The 20,957-nt window shown below is 38.7% G+C and overlaps 1 protein-coding gene across 3 annotated transcripts; it reads left to right on the plus strand.

The window, feature by feature from the left end:
- Positions 1 to 12,426: 12,426 nt before the first annotated feature.
- Positions 12,427 to 19,996, plus strand: LOC137137185 (zinc finger protein 708-like). Of its 3 annotated transcripts, none has more exons than XM_067523125.1 (4): positions 12,427 to 12,538; positions 13,066 to 13,224; positions 15,113 to 15,712; positions 16,616 to 19,996. In XM_067523125.1, the coding sequence occupies exons 2-4, from the start codon at positions 13,110 to 13,112 to the stop codon at positions 17,890 to 17,892; spliced, it is 1,992 nt and encodes a 663-aa protein (XP_067379226.1). In that variant the 5' UTR covers positions 12,427 to 12,538; positions 13,066 to 13,109; the 3' UTR covers positions 17,893 to 19,996. The 3 variants fall into 3 exon arrangements, with proteins under 3 accessions (XP_067379226.1, XP_067379225.1, XP_067379227.1); XM_067523124.1 differs by having other exon boundaries at positions 12,430 to 12,538; positions 13,061 to 13,224; XM_067523126.1 differs by having other exon boundaries at positions 12,430 to 12,538; positions 13,061 to 13,224; positions 15,128 to 15,712; positions 16,616 to 19,994.
- Positions 19,997 to 20,957: the final 961 nt, after the last annotated feature.

A 20,957-nucleotide genomic window follows, 5' to 3' on the forward strand; every position in this document is an offset into this window, starting at 1 on the left:
GAAACACTTTTTATACGAATTGGCCTTTTCAAACTAAAGTGAGCGGTGTTTTCATACTGTAATGCACAGTAAGTATTGATTAAAAGCAGACTAAATTCAATGAACATCAAGGTGTATCTGTTGTTTCAACACCATGTAATGTTATGAATATTTCTACATTAATTACCTTGCTTCAAATTGAAAGCATTTAATATGGCAAGTTTACAAACTGTTGAAAATGGAATATGCAAACGTGTGTTTGCCAGTCATGTTTTGCTTTCAGCTTGTGTGTTGCCATAAGTAGTAAAGCAACACTGTGACATATTTCCAGACACCGTTGTTCAAGGCAGAAACTATCCAGATCCCATTGGTGTAATGTAGGAAATTCAAAGCAAATATGAAGTGACAGCTATGAAGAAACCAAACAAACACATGCAGGTAGAAAAATAAAAAAATAAATAATTAATGATAAATCTGCTGCTACACATCTCTTGCTTTTTCCAACACATCTTAGCTCCAGTGTGAGACTTTGTTCTGAATGAAATGAGCCATTTCAGCGTTTTCTGTCACCAGAAAAATAACAAAATCACCCATGGGCCAGCAGGGACTCACATTAATGAGGAATTCTGATTTAGTTGCACGACACATGATGATGCATTTTATGCCATGTGGGTCAAATCCCGCACATTCATTCAGACACATGTCAGATTCACATTGTAAAAAAACAGCATGCAATTATCGTCTAGGTGGAGTTGAGTGTTGGACCACCTCTGGACCGAGGCCTCAGAAAACAAGATGACAGAACACACACAACACAAAAATTTACAGTGATGAAAAATGAATTAAATTTCAAACACTGAGGCAGGAGGCAGTAGACACGTACAGTACACTTCCTTCTCGTATCTCCGTATGAATTATTAACAGCCCATTTTCCCTCTTTCCTTCTCATTTGGCAGATTAGCTGCACACACACGGAGGCTTATAGTTCAAACCAGGCTGCAGCAGCAACATTTTTCCTTCCTGCTAAAAAATTTTAATGCTGCTTTCCTGCAGCAGTGAGGTTCACTTATCCTGACTGGTGGATGCGTGTTTCTACCAGGGGGTTCACACCTGCGCTCCCAGGTGATGTTTAGGTGTGGCATCCATTAAAGGATGAAGCTGGCGAGCTGTTGCTGTCAAATCACTCGACAAGAACCGAATAAGGACTCAGTCCGTTTCACAACACTGTCTGACTTCTCTCCATCGTCCGATGCTCTCAGGGCCATGCATTGATGTGTAGTTTCATATTTTAAAGGGAGAATTTGAAAACATGCGTTTGTTGTGGCTTTTAGCAGCTGCTTTATCCACATATGACGCTTAATGAATGTTTGCAGCAGCGGGATGGTTTACAATATGTGGGAATGAATCAAAGCAAACTGGCTGTGTTATTAACATTTATTACACTATCAGCACAGGGAGGCCTGGTGGCTCAGTGGTAGAGCTATGGGTTACAACGCACAAGGCCAAAGGTTTGAATCCCAACCCACCAGGTGTGGCACCACCGCCAAGGGCCACCTTGGTACCAGTCCCAAGCCCGGAAAAAAGGGAGAGTTGTGGCATGAAGGGCATCCGGCATAAAAATAAATTGATGCCAAATCAATGTGTGGGACATGTCCCGCTGTGACGTCCCTTGAAGGGAAAAGCCGAAAGTCATTGATTTTTTTAAACACACTTTCAAAACACAGTTTTGAGTCAGGCTGCACAAATACTTGGTTTTAACCATCATGAACTCTCGCCAAACCTGTGTTAGTGAATTAAATGAATGATTTCATAAAATTGTATTTATCATGTTTTGTTTTTTAAGGTTGGAGATGTTTTAAATGTTTGTAAGTTTATACATTGTGTTATTGTATATTATGTAGCTTATTCTGTGCAGGGTTCTGTGAATGTCAGTCATTTTGTTTTTGGTGATTACATTTCCGTGTAAGGAGCCTTGTGACACTTCCAGAGAGACAGGCTGCAATCACACAGTTATTGTTAACAGGATCATTTAATGTCTTTTCGGTTTTCATAAAGAGTAACAAGAAAATTTTAAGTTTCTCTTTATGTTATCTACAATGTGCTGAAGTCTAAACTGTAATCTGGAGTCGTATGTTTGAGGTGAAAAATAAGACTAACCCTGGCCTTTCTTTCCTGTGGTGGCTATTCCACTGTGAACTGGAGGCCTGAGAGAGGATTTGATCCGACATGGGCTTAGAGGTGCCTGTAGGAATATAAATTAAAGAGGATAAAGGCAGGAATGACCTTCTGTGGGGCATAAAAAGATAAGAAATTATTGAATTAAAACATTCTTATCAGCTAAAAGTAAACACACTGCTTACCAGAAATGTTACCACAAACAGTGACATCACCATTAACTTTGAAACAGTGTGGCTGCTTCAACATTTAAAGTCCAAATAAAAGAATCTCTGGTGCTCAGTTTTAGGAGTTTGAACAGATGTTTAAAAATGCAAGTTCTATGAAATGTGTCTACAAACAACATGGTAAAGGTTGAAACTTTTTCTAGAATGGATAAAAAAATCTATAATTAACAACATAGTGTCATACAGTGAACATAACGAAAGAGTTTGAAACCTGCAGGACGTAAGGTTAATAAGAAAAGTTTATAAAATATTAAAGGACAAAGGTTTAGTCTTTTCAAGCAGAGACACAGTGACGGTCATTACTTTGTGCTAAAGTTTTTTTAAAGAAGAAAGTCTTTCAGCAATGGAATGCAAAGAATTTAGTTCTTTCACCCTCTACAGTAAATCATTTTGTGAAAAGATTCAGGGAAATTTCAAAACCACTGTTCAGTGTGTCTGACCTTAGCAGCCTTAGGCAGCACTGTATTAGAATACAGCCATATGGGCTCAGGAGTACTTTGGAAAAACTCAACACAATCCGCTACTGGCTCTAAAAACACAAATTGAAACTCTGTAAGGAGGAAGCCAGACATCAGTTCTTTGTGGAAATGCCACAGAATTCTCTAAAGTCAAGGCAAACTTTCTATTTATACTTACAAGATGCCATTAGGTGGTTAAATAAAATCACTATGACTTTTGTTACATATATAAAAGTTAGAGCAAAATGAGAGATGACAGATTTTAGGTTTTATTACTTCAGGTTTTCTGGAAAGAGTCTGTAACCGCTTATTCAGGGTCGCGGGGGCCTGGATCCATCCTATCTGTCATTGGGCGAGAGGCGGGGTCCACCCTGGACAGGTCTCCAGTCTATCTCAGGGCTACCACAGACAAACATTCACACTCACATTCACACTTACAGGCAATGTAAAGCCACAAATTAACCGAACACGCATGCCTTTAGACAAAAACCTATGCAAGCACGGGGGACCATGCAAACTTTGAATATTTAAACCATTAATAAATCCGAGTGGTATTGATCTTCTCTTTTACAGCAAGAAAACCAAATAGCAATTTCCTCAGATGTTTTCATTATGAGCTAGTTACGCTTTTTTCTTACGATTTTCTTTTATTTCTCCACTTAATTGTAGTCGGAGCTGTAAAGAAACTTTAGGGACAGTTACTGTATTAGCTGGACATCTTAAATGTAGACTATTTTCATGGATGGATAGCGCACCAGAAGTTCAGTACATTTTTACAGAAGATCAAGGCTTGGGCTTCCTGCTGGGCTGCATGCTGAGTCCTTGAAAGCACGAAAGCACAACACTAAAAAATGCAAAGACACCCGCTGTTCTCTGCCAACGATTTGCACAAGTATAATACTGACAGGTATTCACTTAGTCAAAGAGTGTTTAACTGTAAGACCAGAGAGCTTATGAGGTTATTAGCATCCAACTTTAGGTCCCTCTTTATACGTCTGGTTTGATGTAATTCCTCATTAATATACTTTTTTTAGTAATATTTGCATTTTTCTACCACTGACGGCAGTAGAAATGGTGTAACTTTTCTCATCATGCTTTCTGTGTGTACACACTAAAAGTGCCTTGGAGTTGCATGGTTGATGCAGATCAGCTCTTTGTTGTCTTTTTGATGATGGATTTTCACCGATAGGTGAAGTTCAGAACAAACATTTTCACCTACAGTATAAATCGGTGCACTTTCACGGACATTGCAGTGTTATTTCTACCAACCACATGTATGTTGTTCCCCATAAGCATTAGTATCATCAGCTTTTAGCACCAAACAGACATTGTTAGAAATGCAAATGAACAATTCGGGAATGTGTGGACACCAGGAGGCTCTGTGGTTGAAATTACAAATTTTCTTACTTGATTTCGTACATTTTCCCATTGTACATTCTATTTTTTCTATTTTTTCTAACGACTAATGTTTTCATCCTATCAACATTATTTTCTGTTATTATTGTTTTGTCTGCACCTTTCTGTCACTGTTATGGTGAATGGAGCAATTACCTATGTGGCGAGATAACATACTGTAACTGAGGAAAAATAGCAATGAGTGCAACACCAGCGCCATTTGAATATCTGAACAATTCTGATATCCGTCGCACGGCTGCTAAAATGGCCTTGCATTCAATGACAGTACAAATACAATATACTGTATATGTGTTAAATGTGTATTCAACATTGAAAAAAAGGTTCTTTCTGGCTCCACCTTACTGTTTCATTTATTTATATCTATCTGAGGTTGGGCTCAGGGGTGCACGAGATGTGTCAGTGTCCCACAGTGAGGTCATTAACATTCTCCTTTCATCCTGCCTTAACTTCCCTGCAGCTACTGCTGTTTGTTTCTGTAAATTACTTAGAGAGGGTGGGAGAGTCAGCTGTGTGAGTGTGTGTGTGTGTGTGTGTGTGTGTGTGTGTGTGTGTGTACTTAAAGATGCTAGAGGTGGGTGGGGCATATTTCCTATCACAGTGTTATCTTGTTTAATTGTGAACCAATTGTGAAAGGGTTAAGGGAAAACAATTACAATAAAACACGTACTCATACCTGATTACAATCAGAGGAAACAGGCTGGTGGTGAGCATCTGACCCGCTGTGTGTCCTTGGAAATGACAGAACTGACGTGAGGGAACAATCTTCAGTGAAAACCAGTGGGATATCAGTTATAGGGTAAAACATTTCTTTGACAGCTGGAGCCGCCTCCAGCACCCTTGCAAGCCTTATGATCGATGGATGAGAAAGAAGCGTTTTCCTTGATATCAAACTGGAATCAAAATATTGTGTGAAATGTGAATGTGTCACTCTTATTGCTAATATGACAAGTCATTTATATCCAACCCGCATCTGCATCTTAGCAAAGATTTAGCAGATGCACTTGTCGGTTGAATCAGAAGGTATCACATTTCGACAGGCCACAGTCCCGACACAGAAGCTTGGCACAGCAGAATATAACGTGAGGGAGGCAGAGGGAAGCTCCAGATGGAGCTGAGGTCGTGACCTGGTAAAACCTCATGCTGCTGGGATAATGTAAAGAGACAGGCTGTGTTGTTTCCTCTGAACTAAGGACCTCTCCTCTCCGTAGGGAAGATGTTCTACTTATTACATACACAACAACAAAACAGCTGAGATGCTTAGAAATTTAGATGCCCCGTGAAACGAAAAATGCATATTTCATGCTGTGATTCTTAGTACTGGGGTACGTGGCTGCCAACTGTCTCTTTGACAAAAACTGAATCCAACAATGTGGTTCACTACTGGACAAATGAACAGAAGCAATTCCAGGTGCCCAAGGGACAAAGTCTGGTGACTGTGGTGCTACCATGTCGTTACCTTTGAAAGTGTTTGTTTTCTACATGTAATTTTTTTGTTTGTAAAGCAATTTGTAACTTGTTTTATCATCATCATTATAGTATTAATAATAAATAAACCTTTTATTGATATTATAAGGCACATTCCAATGGTGATACTAATATTAGGCATCCCGCCTTTGTGTACTTGTAATTGTACTGTAAAATTCGTCTCTGATATTGCACCGAATGGAGAAAGGTCTGTAGTTTAGAGCTGTTTTAAGAGAATTGATGAGGACAAAAGTAAAGCTGGAAACAAACTGCTGAGCTAAAGTCTAACTTTAAGTTGACTTTTTCTTCATATTCATATTTAGACGAACAGTTCATGAGGTGACATTTCTCCATCCAGGATGTCACCTAAAATCTGTGCTTTGTTCGTCATTTTTCCTTTTCTTTTTATTCTTTCCAGCGAATCCTGTGTATTAAATACCACCTGTCACCATATTTGTTTTGGCAGAACAACGCGTGATAATTTCTGCTCTCGTGGGATTTGCTTAACTATAATGGATTTATGATGATTCTTTTGTCCAGCCAGTCATCGCCGAGCACTCACATGTAAATACATGTACTCAGTCTGGGGAAAAGTGATGTGTGGAAATCCTATTATCGTTGTTGTTATTCCTAAAAACTTTAAGAGGAACTTTTTGCTTCATAAACTGGCTTTAAAACTTTTGATGAGGGACATTGAAAACAAATCAGAGTCTGACAATGGATACTTACAGTTTGGATTTTAAAAAACTGGGCTACAAATTGCTGCCATTCATAATGAATGAGCCCTGGGCAAGAATCCTTTTGAGCTTAACAGATTTAAAAAGCACCTAGCTACAAAGCAACTGCCATCATCTTCCTTTCAGGGGAACTGAAATACACAGTTTTGTGTGACCGTAGCTCTGTTGGTAGAGTAATTGTCCTCAAACCCCAGGGTCAGTGGTTCAACTCCTGATCCTCCTGGCCACATGTCACAGTGTCCCTGTAAGCCTTTAGCCCATTCATATTTAATAAACTCAGCATCTTTCCACAATGCCATCTGAAATCACTACATCTTCTTGTGACCCAACACGTTTTATCCCACAGCATCAGGTATTGACACTTCCTAAGGTGTTTCTCCTTTGGTGTTAGACACTGCATCCTGTATTAACAATGCAGGTGCACTTTGGCATCAGTGTAGGATGCCCCAGGAGCCTCAACACCACAGGAGCTACTTTATATACACAAAAGAACTACATCCGGGTTAGAGATTACAACTTCAGGGCAATGGTATGTCAAGAAACAGCAACAGTCAGGGTTAGGCACAAAACCTTCAGGGCAAAGTTAAGTTAGAAGAAGAACTACATTAAAACACAACGCTACAAACAGTGACATTGGAACACACGTACTTTCTTAATATATCTACCTCGTGTGCCACGTTGTGAAACAATCATCAATAAAGCGAGCAATGTCTCACACTAGAGTCGAACCCCGATCTCCCGTGAAAAAGTCTTTGGTCTTGCTGTACCAGCCACCACTCCTGTTCACATCCATATGAGACTTTTTCTCCTCTTATTTTACGTCATTGACTTAGGCCTCAAATACTGAAGTTGCAGGGTTTCTAATTAACTACACTGAAAGAAGCTCCGACCAACAATCACAGACGCAAACCTTAAAGGTCAGCATTTAACGCAGAAGGCACTGTACAAAGCAATGCTTTTTTTCTGAAATGAGAACGGGCTGTGTGACCAGTAATATAACAGCACTTTTAGGTGAAGGACTAACACATAGGTGAGGATATGTGTGGGAACTGAAGACATTTTTAGAAAGTGACATTTTTTTCCAAATGTTTTGAAGAAAATGGACATTTGTGGAAAATGCCTGAAAATTACTGTAAGCAATCGGGGACATTTTTAAGGTGAGAAGCTTTACAAAGTTGAAAATATTAGTAGAGTACGAATATGTCAAGTAAGAATAAATGGTATCAAATCAAGGAGACGACTCCAGAGGTGTGTTAGCTCTCCCATCTCTCCCTGCAGGTTTGTATCATGCAAAACAATGTGTCCAGTCAGGAAATGATACTTCAAACCCGAAATCCAAAAATCTGCTCGATCAGCAGGGTTATGTAAGAAAACCTGTATCTCACAGTCTCACACACACATATTTAAATGCAAATACACCCCAACATTAACAGACAGGAATAACAAAGTTATTCAAGCAAAGGTAAAAGAAAAAAAAAAAAACAGGTAAACCTGAGTGTGTTCTCACATGCACTCCCAACCATACACAGACACACACACACCAGATGTGTGTTTTCATCATTCAGTTCATTCAGATGAGACTGACAGATTGTTGGTTACTTTGTGAGCCCACAGCACAGCAGACGTTCAGCTGATTCATATTCACACCTAATGTGTGTAATGATGCGCACAAAAGTTTCAATTATACAGAAATTGATCAACACAATAATTAAGTGTTTATTATCACGATTGTTTTGTGTTGTCACATCTTCTGGTAAAAAAAAAATTCTCATTTTAACTTTTTGATTGATAGATGGGAAATTCAGGAGACACAGGTGACAGTGTAGCGGCCATAAAAGACACTGGGCTGGTGGCCGTTGTCTTACATAACGGTTTGAGCAAAAGTCAAGCTGTTCCTTGGAATTAGATTAAAGCTAGCTGGTAAGTTGTGAAAAACTGTAGACTATGAAGGGAAAAGTATTCACATGTAATTATTTCCTTTCCAATTTAATGATGTACCACAATGGTTGATCAAGTGTAATAAAAATATGCAAGAACAATTTGTATCTCTCCTCGCACACAGAAGCGAGACCAACTCCAGGCATATAATGAATCCAAATCCAGCACAGATACAACACACATTTCATTAATGTGTGAAAAATGCAAGATGGACTCGTTCTGATGAGCTGGATCTGTTGCCTTTTTTTTTTTTTTTCCTCACACAAATAAAACTTGGTGATGTGTGAAAAATATTCAACAATAAATAATGAAAACTTCATCCTGCTTCTTTCATCTTCTCTTTGACACACACACTGTCCAGAATACTAAATGTATTTCCTCTAACCAACACACACAATGTCCTATGCTTAACTTTTTACATGCCATTCATTTATTTTATATACTATTTACGAATTCACAGTTTAATCCTCTCACATATTCACATATTAGGACTCATATTAAGCACTGGACATCCTTAACCACAAACTTTCAAAAGCGACAGGCAAGGATCTGATCAATCTCACACACACACACGAGACGAGACGACACGAATAATAAGGAAGGAAAAATGTGTTCATGACATGATTTGAAACTTCTTGCTGGGATTTCATTTCCCTGCAAACATGTCGGGTTGTCGTTGAGAGGAATCCTCCAGGGTTTCACCAATACACACAAGCTGCTGCCAAGGCAATCTGTGCACAAATGTTGACCGACCAGCTACAGTGAGTCTGTCAGTGTGTGTGTACCTGAGGTAAAATTGTTGTGATAGTGCAGGAAAAGGATGAATACCTCTAATCTCACTGGGCACCAGGAGCGAGGAAGATTTGTGTGTGTGTGCATATGCTAAATGTTCTGCAGGGAATATGTGAAATTGAGGTCAACATGACCACACATGCACTTTGCAGAGTGAATACTAACAAGTGAATTCAAACATATCTGATTTCTTTCCACTGTTTTACTTTATCTGTCACATCAGTGGTGACCAGTGAGCTGTTTTAAATCAGTTTACCATGACTGTGTTCCTCATTTTCATATTTGGCTGTATCATATATTTCACCTTGCCTGCTCTTGTAGAGGACAGGGTTGAAGAAGACAACAGAGGAGACGTTTAAACCTCATACAATATTATGAAGTCAATGATGCCTGAAGTATCGGTTAAAGACTTCACATTGAAACTGTCTTTTATTCTGTAAAACGCATTGAAAGACTTCAAAGATAACTCAGCTTTGTGTTTAAAGGCCAAAACGGTGAAATAAAAATAAACCTATCAAATTCCTCGGGATAATAAAAGGTGGAGTGAACTAAAAGTGATTTACAGTGAGAGTGTGAAGTTGATATGGAGGCTCAAATGAGTTTAGAATGTGCAATTTTAGAAAAGTACTGGTTAAATGTAGTAGGCTAAAGATTATTAGTTCTTCTGTAACTGCTTGACTTATTTCATTGATGTAATGTAACTTATTACTTTGCACTTTTTCAACACGTTTTAAACAGGGCAATAAAGCTGAAAATATGATATATTTCAACAGGTGTAATAGTTTAAAACTTGTAGATTTTTTTTGTTATCCCAATTCTCAGGTTAAGAACCACTAATCACACATAAGCACATTAGACACGGCCATTTTGAATTTTTTTTAAATGTGTTATTTATAGATAAACCATCCGGAAATCAGCAAATGAGCACACGCGCTGACTATCAGGCAGAGCATGCTGCTGTTCTCCAGGAGGCCAAAAACCTCCAACCATATCAATGTGGCCTATTCCACATATTCTACATTGTATATCAATTATTATAAATGAGAACCGGTGAGTCTTTGAAATTGAAAACAACATGACTACAAGTCACTTTAAAAGAGCTACAAAAGGTTCGTCTTCAAAAGAGCATAATATCAAAGGATCAAGCCTGTGGTTTGTGTGTGTTTGTGCCCTAGGGTGTGATATCGGCCTTGCTCCATCACAATGATTGTTAGTCTTCCTCCGCTGTCAGCCTTAGGACTTGCAGGATGTCTTTTGTTTTTGCAGCTCACAAGCTATTTTTTTATTTCAATACAGAAATATTTGTGTCACGGTGGGAAGTTAAACTGATGGACAGATGCTTTGTTTCAGTGTGAGCACTAACGTGCTGTGTGTCACCACAACAAAGTCCTACACTTCCTTCACTCAAATATTCTTTTAAGATTCTGTGTCTCACTGTGCTAAACTTTGTGTTTAGAAAACTTTTTTTTTAAACAACCTTTGCTTTAATTAAAACTTGTAAAGAGGATTTTCAATGATAAAAGCTGAAAAGGCCACAAATTGGTTAGTGGCTCCATCTAGTGATGAACAGAGAAATATATTGAATAGCGGTCAACAGGATTAAGTGTATGTTGTCTCAGGACAGAATAATATCAAACACATGAGTATAAACATGCATATTTCACCATTAATATGACGTTTCAGTGTTTCAATTTTACAGTAGTTGTTGATGAGGAGAAAGAGCAGCTCTGGTTCTGCTGCATTGATTTTATTGTCTCATAAATAGTTTATTCTATTTGATATTGTTTGATCTAAAAAAAATCAGTTCTAGGCTTGACGACTTCTCAAAACCAATAAAAGCCTAAAAAACAACAATAAGTCATGTTTTCTGAAATGCAGACATTGGTGGACAAAGTGCTTTTTTCGTCAAATAAAATAAAAATGGATAAATAACTTGAGATTGTTCAGTTAAAGTAATAATTAATAAGGATAATAGCAAATTATCCCAAATTGTACTCAGAAAATGAAATGCATCTACAGTCAAACAATAAAAAATAAATAAATAAATTAATTAAAAACTACACAGTTTAACTCTTATTGGCTAAAAAACAACCTTGATAGGCTAATTGATCATAGAAACTATTTTAATGACAGTTCAATGGGATATTTATCTGAAATTCTGCAAATTAATGTATTTATAGTTTATATCTCCTTTCAGGAGTCACCACAGTGAATCATGTGCCTCCATCTAACTCTGTCCTCTGCATCTTCTTCTCTCACACCAACTAACTTCATGTCCTCTCTCACTACATCCATAAATCTCCTCTTTGGTCTTCCTCTAGACCTCCTGCCGGGCAGCTCCAACCTCAATATCCTTCTACCGATATATTCACAATGTCTTCTCTGAACATTTCCAAACCACCTCAATCTGGCCACTCTGACTTTATCTCCAACACAACTAACATGAGCTGTCCCTCTGATGTCCTCATTCCTGATCCTGTCCATCCTCGTCACTCCCAAAAAGAACCTCAACATCTTAAGCTCTGCTACCTCCAGCTCTGCCTCCTGTCTTTTCTTCAGTGCCACCGTCTCTAAGCCGAACAACATCGCTGGTCTCACCACCGTCTTGAACACCTTTCCTTTCATTCTCGCTGATACTCTTTTATCACACAACACACCTGACACTTTTCTCCACCCGTTCCAACCTGGTTGCACTCGCCTCTTCACCTCTTTTCCACAATCTCTGTTACTCTGAACCATTGATCCAAGAACCTAAAATCTTCATCCTCTTCAACGTCCTCCTCACTTCACTCTTACTAATCTTTGCTAATTCCTGCTCCACACTTTAATCACCCTAACCTGCTGCACATCCTTCCCATCTCTATCTCTTTGTCTGGCCAACCTGTACAAATCCACCTCTCCCTCCTTAGTCTCCAACCTAACATACAAGTCCTCTTATGCTCTTTGTTTGGCCTTTGCCACCTCTACCTTCACCTTACGCTGCATCTCCCTGTACTCCTGTCTACTCGCTTCAGTCCTCACAGTGTCCCATCGCTACTATTGACAGTTTATATAAAAACAATAATTTTGCAGAATACTTTGAAGTGGAACAGTCCGCACACTATCGCGTATTTTATTTTGACCCAAACCAGCCGCTGTCCCCTTTTTACCAAACGACAACGCCATTGGCTCCTTACCGCAATAACAGCCCGCCTCTTTCACTAATCCTCGGAGCCCATTGGCTCTGTAACCCGTCTTTTTAACTAAACCAGGAAACAACTAAAAACGATTTTTATCTTCTTTCATACTTTCGCGTATTCAACATAACGTCGGCGTTTTGGTTTTAAAGTCGGATACAAAGCTATGAAGAGAGGTAAGCTTAACAACACCAGTGAACTATGTAGGATATTATACGAGGTTTGGGACGTTATCTGTTTGTTGCAGGCGGTTTAACCAAAAACGTTAGCGTTAGCCCGGGACAAGACTGAATTGAACCACACATGGACGCTGTTCTTTCTGCCTTTTTATTAAGCTGAGCTAAAGTGAGTCTCGTCGTTAAACCCGTATGATAAAGCACATTCTGTAAGACTGTGGTCGATCGAGCTGATCATAGCGTTTCAGATAATAATTATAAAGCGGTTATAGTGACAATGATAATAGCTATGTTCGTTTCCCTGCACAATACTACATTCAGGACTCAACTCAGAGAGAAAGAGAACGAGAGAGAAAATTACTGATAAACTACATCAGTTCTCCAAGCTATATATGTTAAAATGTGCTGAAGTAATATTGGCAAGATATAACTTTAATGTTACAAAGTTACTATAATTATGCTTATGTGTTTTTAAAACAAAGATGCGCCATGTGACTGTTTTTTTTTTTTCTTCTTTCAAAGTTTAGTGTTAAACTAGGTCTGTTGTCTGATTGACTGAATCAGAAAAATCATGACGTCCCTTAGCAGCCTGTCTCAGCTGGGCTTCAAGCAGCTTTCTGTCCACCTGGTGGACTGTATGAAGACTCCTACAGACCTGAGACTAGATTTGAAGCAGGAGCCGGCAGGTGAGCAACTTCCCTGCAAAACACAACATGACATTGTTATGAGGTTTGCTTGTTTTTAGCCATAAGTACAAACATCTGAGATTTTATATTTATAGTAATGTAGTAAGAAGTAAAATAGAAAGCAGCGTGTTTCCAGATTTGAAAAGATGCAACCAACAAAATATCAGCATTTGTGCTTTAACACAATCATTTACTCATTTTTAAAAAGGGTTCTGTTTTATATGGACAAATTCAACATTTCTGATTTATTGATGGAGTAGTTCATATTGTACAATTATTTGCTCCAAACTATTAGAAATTCTGCTTGCGTATTGAACGTGTTCTATTGCACTAAAATGTTCACCAGATGTTGGTAAAAACCCATGCAATCCACACATGAACAAATTAAACCATAGATGTTAATTAAGTTATGTGTAATAATGTGAAATGACAAAGGGATAAAGTATTGGAACACCTGAAGAAAGGGACGTGAAAAAAGGCATAGAAAGACATGACACCAGCTGAAATCAATCAGTAATTAGAAAGCAATCCTGCCCCTTGTCAGTGCAAGTTATCATCATCTGGTTCAGTCCCAAGTCATGGCTTAAAAAAAGGTGTCTCAGTATCAAGGGGACACACAAGAAACATCTCAGAGCGAGCATGCCGGAGCTTGTTTAAAGCTTGTTGCGCAACCATTTCTTGCTGGGGCCATTCATCTTTGCAGTGGTAAAGCATTGGGTTGGAATCCCACCCCACCAGGTGTGGCCCCACCCAGTCCCATTTTTAAGCAAGAAAATGTTACTAAACACACAGCCAAGGAAACTCTCAACTGGTTCCATAGAAAGAAAATAAACCTGCTAGAATGGCCCAGCCAAGCACCTGACTTGAATCCAATTAAAAATCTATGGGAAGAACTAAAGATCAGTGTCCATAGAAGAGGCCCATGGAACCTTCAAGATTTGAAGACTGTTTGTGTGGAAGAAATATGCTAAAATTACAACTAAGCAACGCACACAACTAGTTTCTCCATACAGGAGGAATCTTAAAGGTGCCCTTACCAACAAAGGCTTTTGTATGAAGTATTAAATAAACTTTAGTGTGTTTAATACTTAATTTACTTTACTTACTTTAATACCCTGTGTCATTTCACATTATTACGCGTAATTTATGGACATCTGTGTTTTTTTGCATGTGTGCATTGCATGGGTTGTTACCGACATCTGGGGAACATTTCATGTCAGTAGTACCTTTTTAGAAATATATGTACTGAATAAAAATGGTGAAGTCAATCCTTTAATACTTATTTTGTTCACTGTATCAGAAAAGGATTTAGTTTGTCTTATGGACGATTGTCTTCAGTGTATATCTGTCATAGCATTTACTGTGCACGTAATGGAAGGAAGGGGGTTAACAACAACATATTTGTGAATAACTCAGTGACTGAGGTCACTATTTGTGACAATTCTCAGCAAATCTAAAGGAGGTGTAAACATGATGCGATGTATTAAGGTCAAAACACAACCACCAACACATTTTATAACTCCCTCAAAGTGTCTGCAGCCAAAACAGGAGGTAATTTACACTATTCTGGTAATTCTGTTTGAGTCAAGGTAGTGCATTAAGGTGTGTAATGTTATATTTGGATGCCCTTGTTCTTTTTTTACCCTTCACAATTAAATATGAACAAAAAAAACATTTTAGCCAAAGGGGGAAAAATGATTCTGATAATCTTCTGTAACCACCAAAACAGGTAAACGAAGTGCAAACTTTAAAAGGTGATGACCACCATTTCCCAATATGTAACACTACCTGACATACCTTGACAATCGCATGTAATGCCCATGATTTGAAATGATGTCATTCCTGTAATGTTAATGTCTTTCTGCTTGAATTGTGCTTTATAAACAAGGTGTCTTATCTTCAGATTCGTCAGACAACAACTCTGTCCCCGTTCTGAAGGAGCTTTCTGTTCGCTTGGTGGACTGCAAGAAAACGCTTGGACTGAATGGGATAGTAATTCATCAGGAAGCAGAAGAGAATTACTCCAGCATCAAGGTTGATGTAAAAGGGGAGAACAGGCAATCAGAAGACGAGATAAAAGTCATAAACCCAGAGCTGGGCCACTACCAATACTGGTGTAATGACACTGAAACAGAGATAATTTTGTATAAAGAAGTGTCTGATTGGGATGTCGGGGATTCAAACTTGGTGGAAACCAAAGCCGAAAAAATAGATGAACTTGAGCCAAGTCAACTAGAGGCTGATGAGATACTGTTAGTCCTTGAGGAGGATAGTGAGAGCTCAGAAGGGGTAGTGTGGCTCACACAGGGCTATAAATTATCAGAGTACTGCAAATCAACCATCAATGATCAAAGTGCTGATACAGAAGTGTGTCAGGAAGATGAAAAGTCAACGAACAGCCTGTCTATTAATATCACCACATTGCAGCAACATGATGCTGAAGCGGAGGATGAAGCTGAACACCTAAAATCTGGGCCTGCAAGTGGAGGTAAAAATTTCGATAAAAACATTTATCATAATTACTTAAACATTTATACAGGCCATTAGGACAGGTATTCAGAAGAAGATGTAGAAACTGTTGACTTACAAGTGTACTTAGTCACAGCAACAAAGAAAAATGTTTTTTACATGTAGTTTTCAGTCCTGTGATCAGAACTTGGTATCACACCGCAGCCAGTAATTTCCTTAGTCACTTTAAAGCTTAGTCAGTTTACTTAAATTTACAGTGTACAACTTGGAATTGGACCTTGTCTCTGTCCAGCCCTTGTTTTCCCTTCTCAGAAACGGCATTACTTCGTTCGTACACTCCATCACACTTTGAAAACTTTAAACAGCCCTTCAGGTAGTCAAACTACAATAATTAAGAAACTTCAAAACTTTGTAATAAAGCCAAAATTGCTTTTCTCTGATTGGTTAGTAGGGTGAGCCTTGCCTAAAATGCATTTAGTAGTAAATATCTTTGTACTAGCTCTAGTAATGTTGAATGAGTCTGTCAACTGAAGTTTCCACCACCACCCCTCCATTCCTCCACTCCTGGAGCATATTCCTTTTTAAAACATGAAAAGGTTTGCACACAGATACTTTAAGAATGACTAAGATATTGCAGTTATTGACAAATGTGTTACTGATTAATTTTCTTGTCAATTGAACTGACAATGAGGGGCTCTTCTATCAAAAAAGTATCTCACTCAGATATAGTTTCCTAAATAATTACTTCTAAAGAGTTCTCTAATAGTTTCTTTTCCACTCTCCTCATCTTCCCTCATCATCTACGAAAAAAAATGCCTAGCTCAGTGACTAAGGAAGTTTTTGGATATTCGGAAGAATTTTAACTGTATTTTTTTCTCTCTCTCTTCTCTCTACTTTGTTCTTGACAAATGAAATGGAACAGAGAAGTACCAGCAGCAAAATGAGTCCAAACCCAAGTCTTACCATTGTGAGCACTGTGGTAAATCCTTTTCAAGGTGGAGCAATGTCACCAGACACCAGCAGCAAAACTGCAGAATGACAAGAGGTAAACTGACGCAGCAGTCAGAAAAGGCAGAGGAGACGTATTCGTGCCACAAATGCAGTGTGACATTTCAGACTAAACTGCAATTGAAACGCCACGGGCGTGTTCACAAAGTGAGAGAAAAAACCTCTGGACAGGCTCCGCGAGAGAGACCTCACAGCTGCACACAATGCACTAAGAGCTTCTACTCTTTGCACACGCTTCGGCAGCACCTCATCACCCACACTGGAGTGAAATCTTTCAGCTGTGAGGTGTGTGGGAAGCAGTTTGGGAGAGAGGGCACTCTGAAAGAGCACCAGCTTATCCATACAGGGGTGAAACGGTTTAAATGTGAGCATTGTGGTAAGACCTGCGCTAGAAGAGGTGACCTCAAAATACACATGCGCAGTCACTTTGAAGAGAGGCCACATAGGTGTAAGTACTGTGAAAAAAGCTTTAAGCACTTGACAAAACTGAAGCAGCATGAACGTGTCCACACAGGCGAGAAACCTTACCAGTGTATGCTGTGTTCGAAACAGTTCAGGGTGCAGATGTCATTGGTGGTGCACCATTACACACACACAGGAGAAAAACCCTTCAAGTGCCCCATATGTCCAAAGGCTTTTAGCATCAGAAACAACTTGAAGAAGCACAAGATGATTCACACTGGAGACAAACCACACAACTGCTCATTTTGTGGCAAGAGCTTCCGGCTCCTACAGCACCTAATGGTCCACAAACGCAGTCACACAGGTGAGAAACCGTACACCTGCGATAAGTGTGGTAAAGGGTTTGCCCATTCCTCTGCTCTGAAAACACACCAGTCTACCCACAAAGAGAAGCCGCCACACTGCTCTCTATGTGGGGAGTGCTTCACTGAGCTTGCAGAGCTGACCAGTCATAAATGTGGTGAGACAGCAGAGAAACCCCACCGTTGCTCCATGTGCGGCAAGTGCTTTTCCCAGGCTGTAAACTTGAAGAGCCACCAGTTGATCCACTCTGGAGAGAAACCTTATGAATGTAAAGACTGTGGGAAGCGGTTCAACCACAAGAGTAACCTCACTAAACACATGCGTATCCACACGGGAGAGAAGCCCTTTGAGTGTGAACAATGTAAGAAGTGCTTCAGGCTCCTGCAGCATCTAACATGCCACCGCTTAACACACAAGAAAAATTAAGAACCTTTGGAACAGAGACTTTTGTGATATGAGTAGCTCACGTGGTTGAACAGGTTGTCCATGTGCTGCAATGTTGACTGTTCAATCGACAGCTGTTTCTGGTTAAAGGATAATTTTAGTACTTTTTCAAAAAAAATCCTATTGTTCTCAATAACCATATAAATTTCAAAACCAGCACGGAATTTTCTCTACTCACATTTGGTGTGTTCGTTTGTACACCTCTGAAAAACACATCAGCTTGACTCACTGCTCGACTGGTTGACATTGTCCATACACATCATAATCTCTGTAATTTCACTTTAAAATGTCACATGCATAGTTAGAAATCCTTTGGTTTTCGGAATGAAAAAATGCATCACTCTGTAAAAGTTTTTTGTGTTTTTGCCATTTTGAGGTGGTTTGTAGTTTGTATAGGAACACAGTAGAGACATGCCATTTAGTTAATAGGTTTAATCAATGCAATGTGAACTCAGAAGTAACAAAATCCCATAATGTTGTGACATCTTGCTTATCACGATCAGACTCATGTACATTACTTTTTCAAATGTACAACACTTTATTGTTCGATCCATCTATTACCTACAACTTTGGAAACACAAGAAGCAAAGTTTTTCTTACCAATGTGACACCACAGTTGTGTCAAAACTAGAGCTCTCCCAGAATCTTTCCCAAACTAAAAGTATTTGTATAGTGTACTTGCTGATAGCAGGTACTGAGACAAGTACAAAACTGTCTTGCTTCTAGTATGAGTTGCTGGACTGTAAAATCTATTGCAGTTAAGCAAATCCCACGGGAACGGAAATTCTTCTGCGTTCCTCTGTCAGAACAAATATTGCGGTGACCTGTGTTTAATAATCGGAGGGACTTCCCCTGAAAAAGGCTAAAAGAAAAGGAAAAATAGACGAACAAAGGGCAAATTTAGGGTGAAATATAAATTAAAAAGAAAATAACATCTACACAAAAATATAAAGGCAATTTACCTCTGTAAAGCAAAGTGACTTTAGGTAAAGTTCTAGTTACTATATGTAACCTTTGGTTGTCACAGTTGTTAGTTGCAAATATTTAACTTTTTAAAATTATTCTTGCGAAACATGAGTATGACTGTTAGTAACTAGATCTTAAGTCTTAAGCACAGCAGAGCTGCATTTGGCTTTACTTTGTCATGAATTATTTTAAAATGTCTTTAAACCACGGTTATTTTTCCACCTCTGCCTGCCTGCAGGGGTCATCGTGATATCAAGCTTGGTATCTCATATGTCGAACAATGAATTTATTGTAATTTTTTATTATTTCTTGTTTTTCTTTTTGTTGTGCATCTAGGTTCAGTCTTGCATTACCAGGATCTTTTAATCTTTTTACACTAACTGTGTGGTTATTGCTTTAACTGGCTAGTTAACAATGGCTTAGTTGGATGAACAGTAGTGTCACTAAGTAGATGTGCCCCATGTTGGCGACACAGTAGTTTTAGGGCGGTTGTAGCTCATTCTGTCATTCATGAACCCCAGGTTTGGTGGTTCAGTCCTCTGTGCCTCTTTATCACATTTAAAAGTGTCCTTCAATAACACACAAAAACTCTTGTTTTATTGTTATTACGTATGTGCAACAGCAAAATATACAAAATTCCAAATAAAAAAATGCCACAGATGACTGAACACTGATTGTTTTGTTTTGTTTTTTTATTTATTTATATTTTGCCATTGTACAAGTTGTGACAAGCTATTGCTTCTATGTATGTATTTATTAGTGGGAATGTTTCAATAACTTGTACATATTTCTTTTGTGTCAAGCTACTGAATTCAGACGTCTCCCACCTGCTATGCTCTTTTGGAGCAATTCATTGAAATGTGATTGAAATCTGAATTCTGGTCAGGACAAATTTAGGTCATCAAGCATCTCAAAAATTAAGCAGTTTTCCTTGAAAAGGGCATTAAAAAGTATAATCAAGTCTTACATTTCAATTGCTAGTTCTAAATATTTTATGTTATAGATTAGTTGTTATTGTATGTCACATACCTATAAGTTACTGGATTCTTGGATTGTAAAAGTTAAATAATCTCATGTACTTAAATAGTATGAGGGCTTTCGGGGGGGTTGAATATTTTACCAGCAGGTGGCGCTGCTGCTGTATTCTCTCTATGTTCAAACTGTCGACATCCCTAAGTGTTGGGCAGAAAACGTCATGAAATAAATTCTCACTAACTGCTTCCAAAGGTTCACAAGTTCAAAAAAGGTTGGCGTCATAACCTGGAAATGACTCACAGGGACATATGTTAAGAAAAACATTTACATTTTCAATTCAATTCAACTTTATTTATATACAGAATAAAGTCAAGACTATAAAGATGTATAGAGAGAACCCAACAAATCCCCCTTGAACAAGCCATAGGCGACAGTGGAGATTAAAAACTCCCTTTAACAGAAGAAACCTCCAGCAGAACCAGGCTCAGGGTGGGCGGCCATCTGCCTTGACTGGTTGGGGTGAGTGGAAAGTGGAGAGAGAAAAGAAAAGGGCAACAAAAGCAACAACAAAAACATTATACAGGCTGTTAGGACGAGTAGCTGCACACTGGAAACACACAGGTCCAAGCCACTGTTCCCTCTAAGCTGCGCATGTGTGCAATTGCGCACTGCTGACATGGTCTCCGCGCACAGAAAATCTTTATAATAGCTTTATAATAAAAATGTGAATTGTTTTTTAAAAACTGGAGTTTATAGTTGGCTTGGTTTGGTTGGCAGTTCCTGTTTTGCCAGAGTTGAAATTAAATATTTATACTTCCAATAGCATTAACATACTACACAGGTCATGAACAAGATTTTTGTAATTTTCATTCTAAGTGGGCTAAAGCACTTAATTAAAAGTATTGGTGGTCTAAGGGACCGATCAGGGAGTTTGTGTGTTTGCTCAGACACATGAAAAATTAGAGGGAACATTGCCGCAGGAAGGGGCAGAGAGAGGGAGACAGAGGGGGAGAAGCAAAACCACAGGACAGAGAAGACACAAAATTAATAACATGCAGTGGTGACAAATTAATGTATAGAGAAAAAGAGGAGGGGAGCTTATTGCA

The sequence above is a fragment of the Channa argus genome, chromosome 12 (assembly GCF_033026475.1).
Source record: "Channa argus isolate prfri chromosome 12, Channa argus male v1.0, whole genome shotgun sequence".
Taxonomy (NCBI): Eukaryota; Metazoa; Chordata; class Actinopteri; order Anabantiformes; family Channidae; genus Channa; species Channa argus.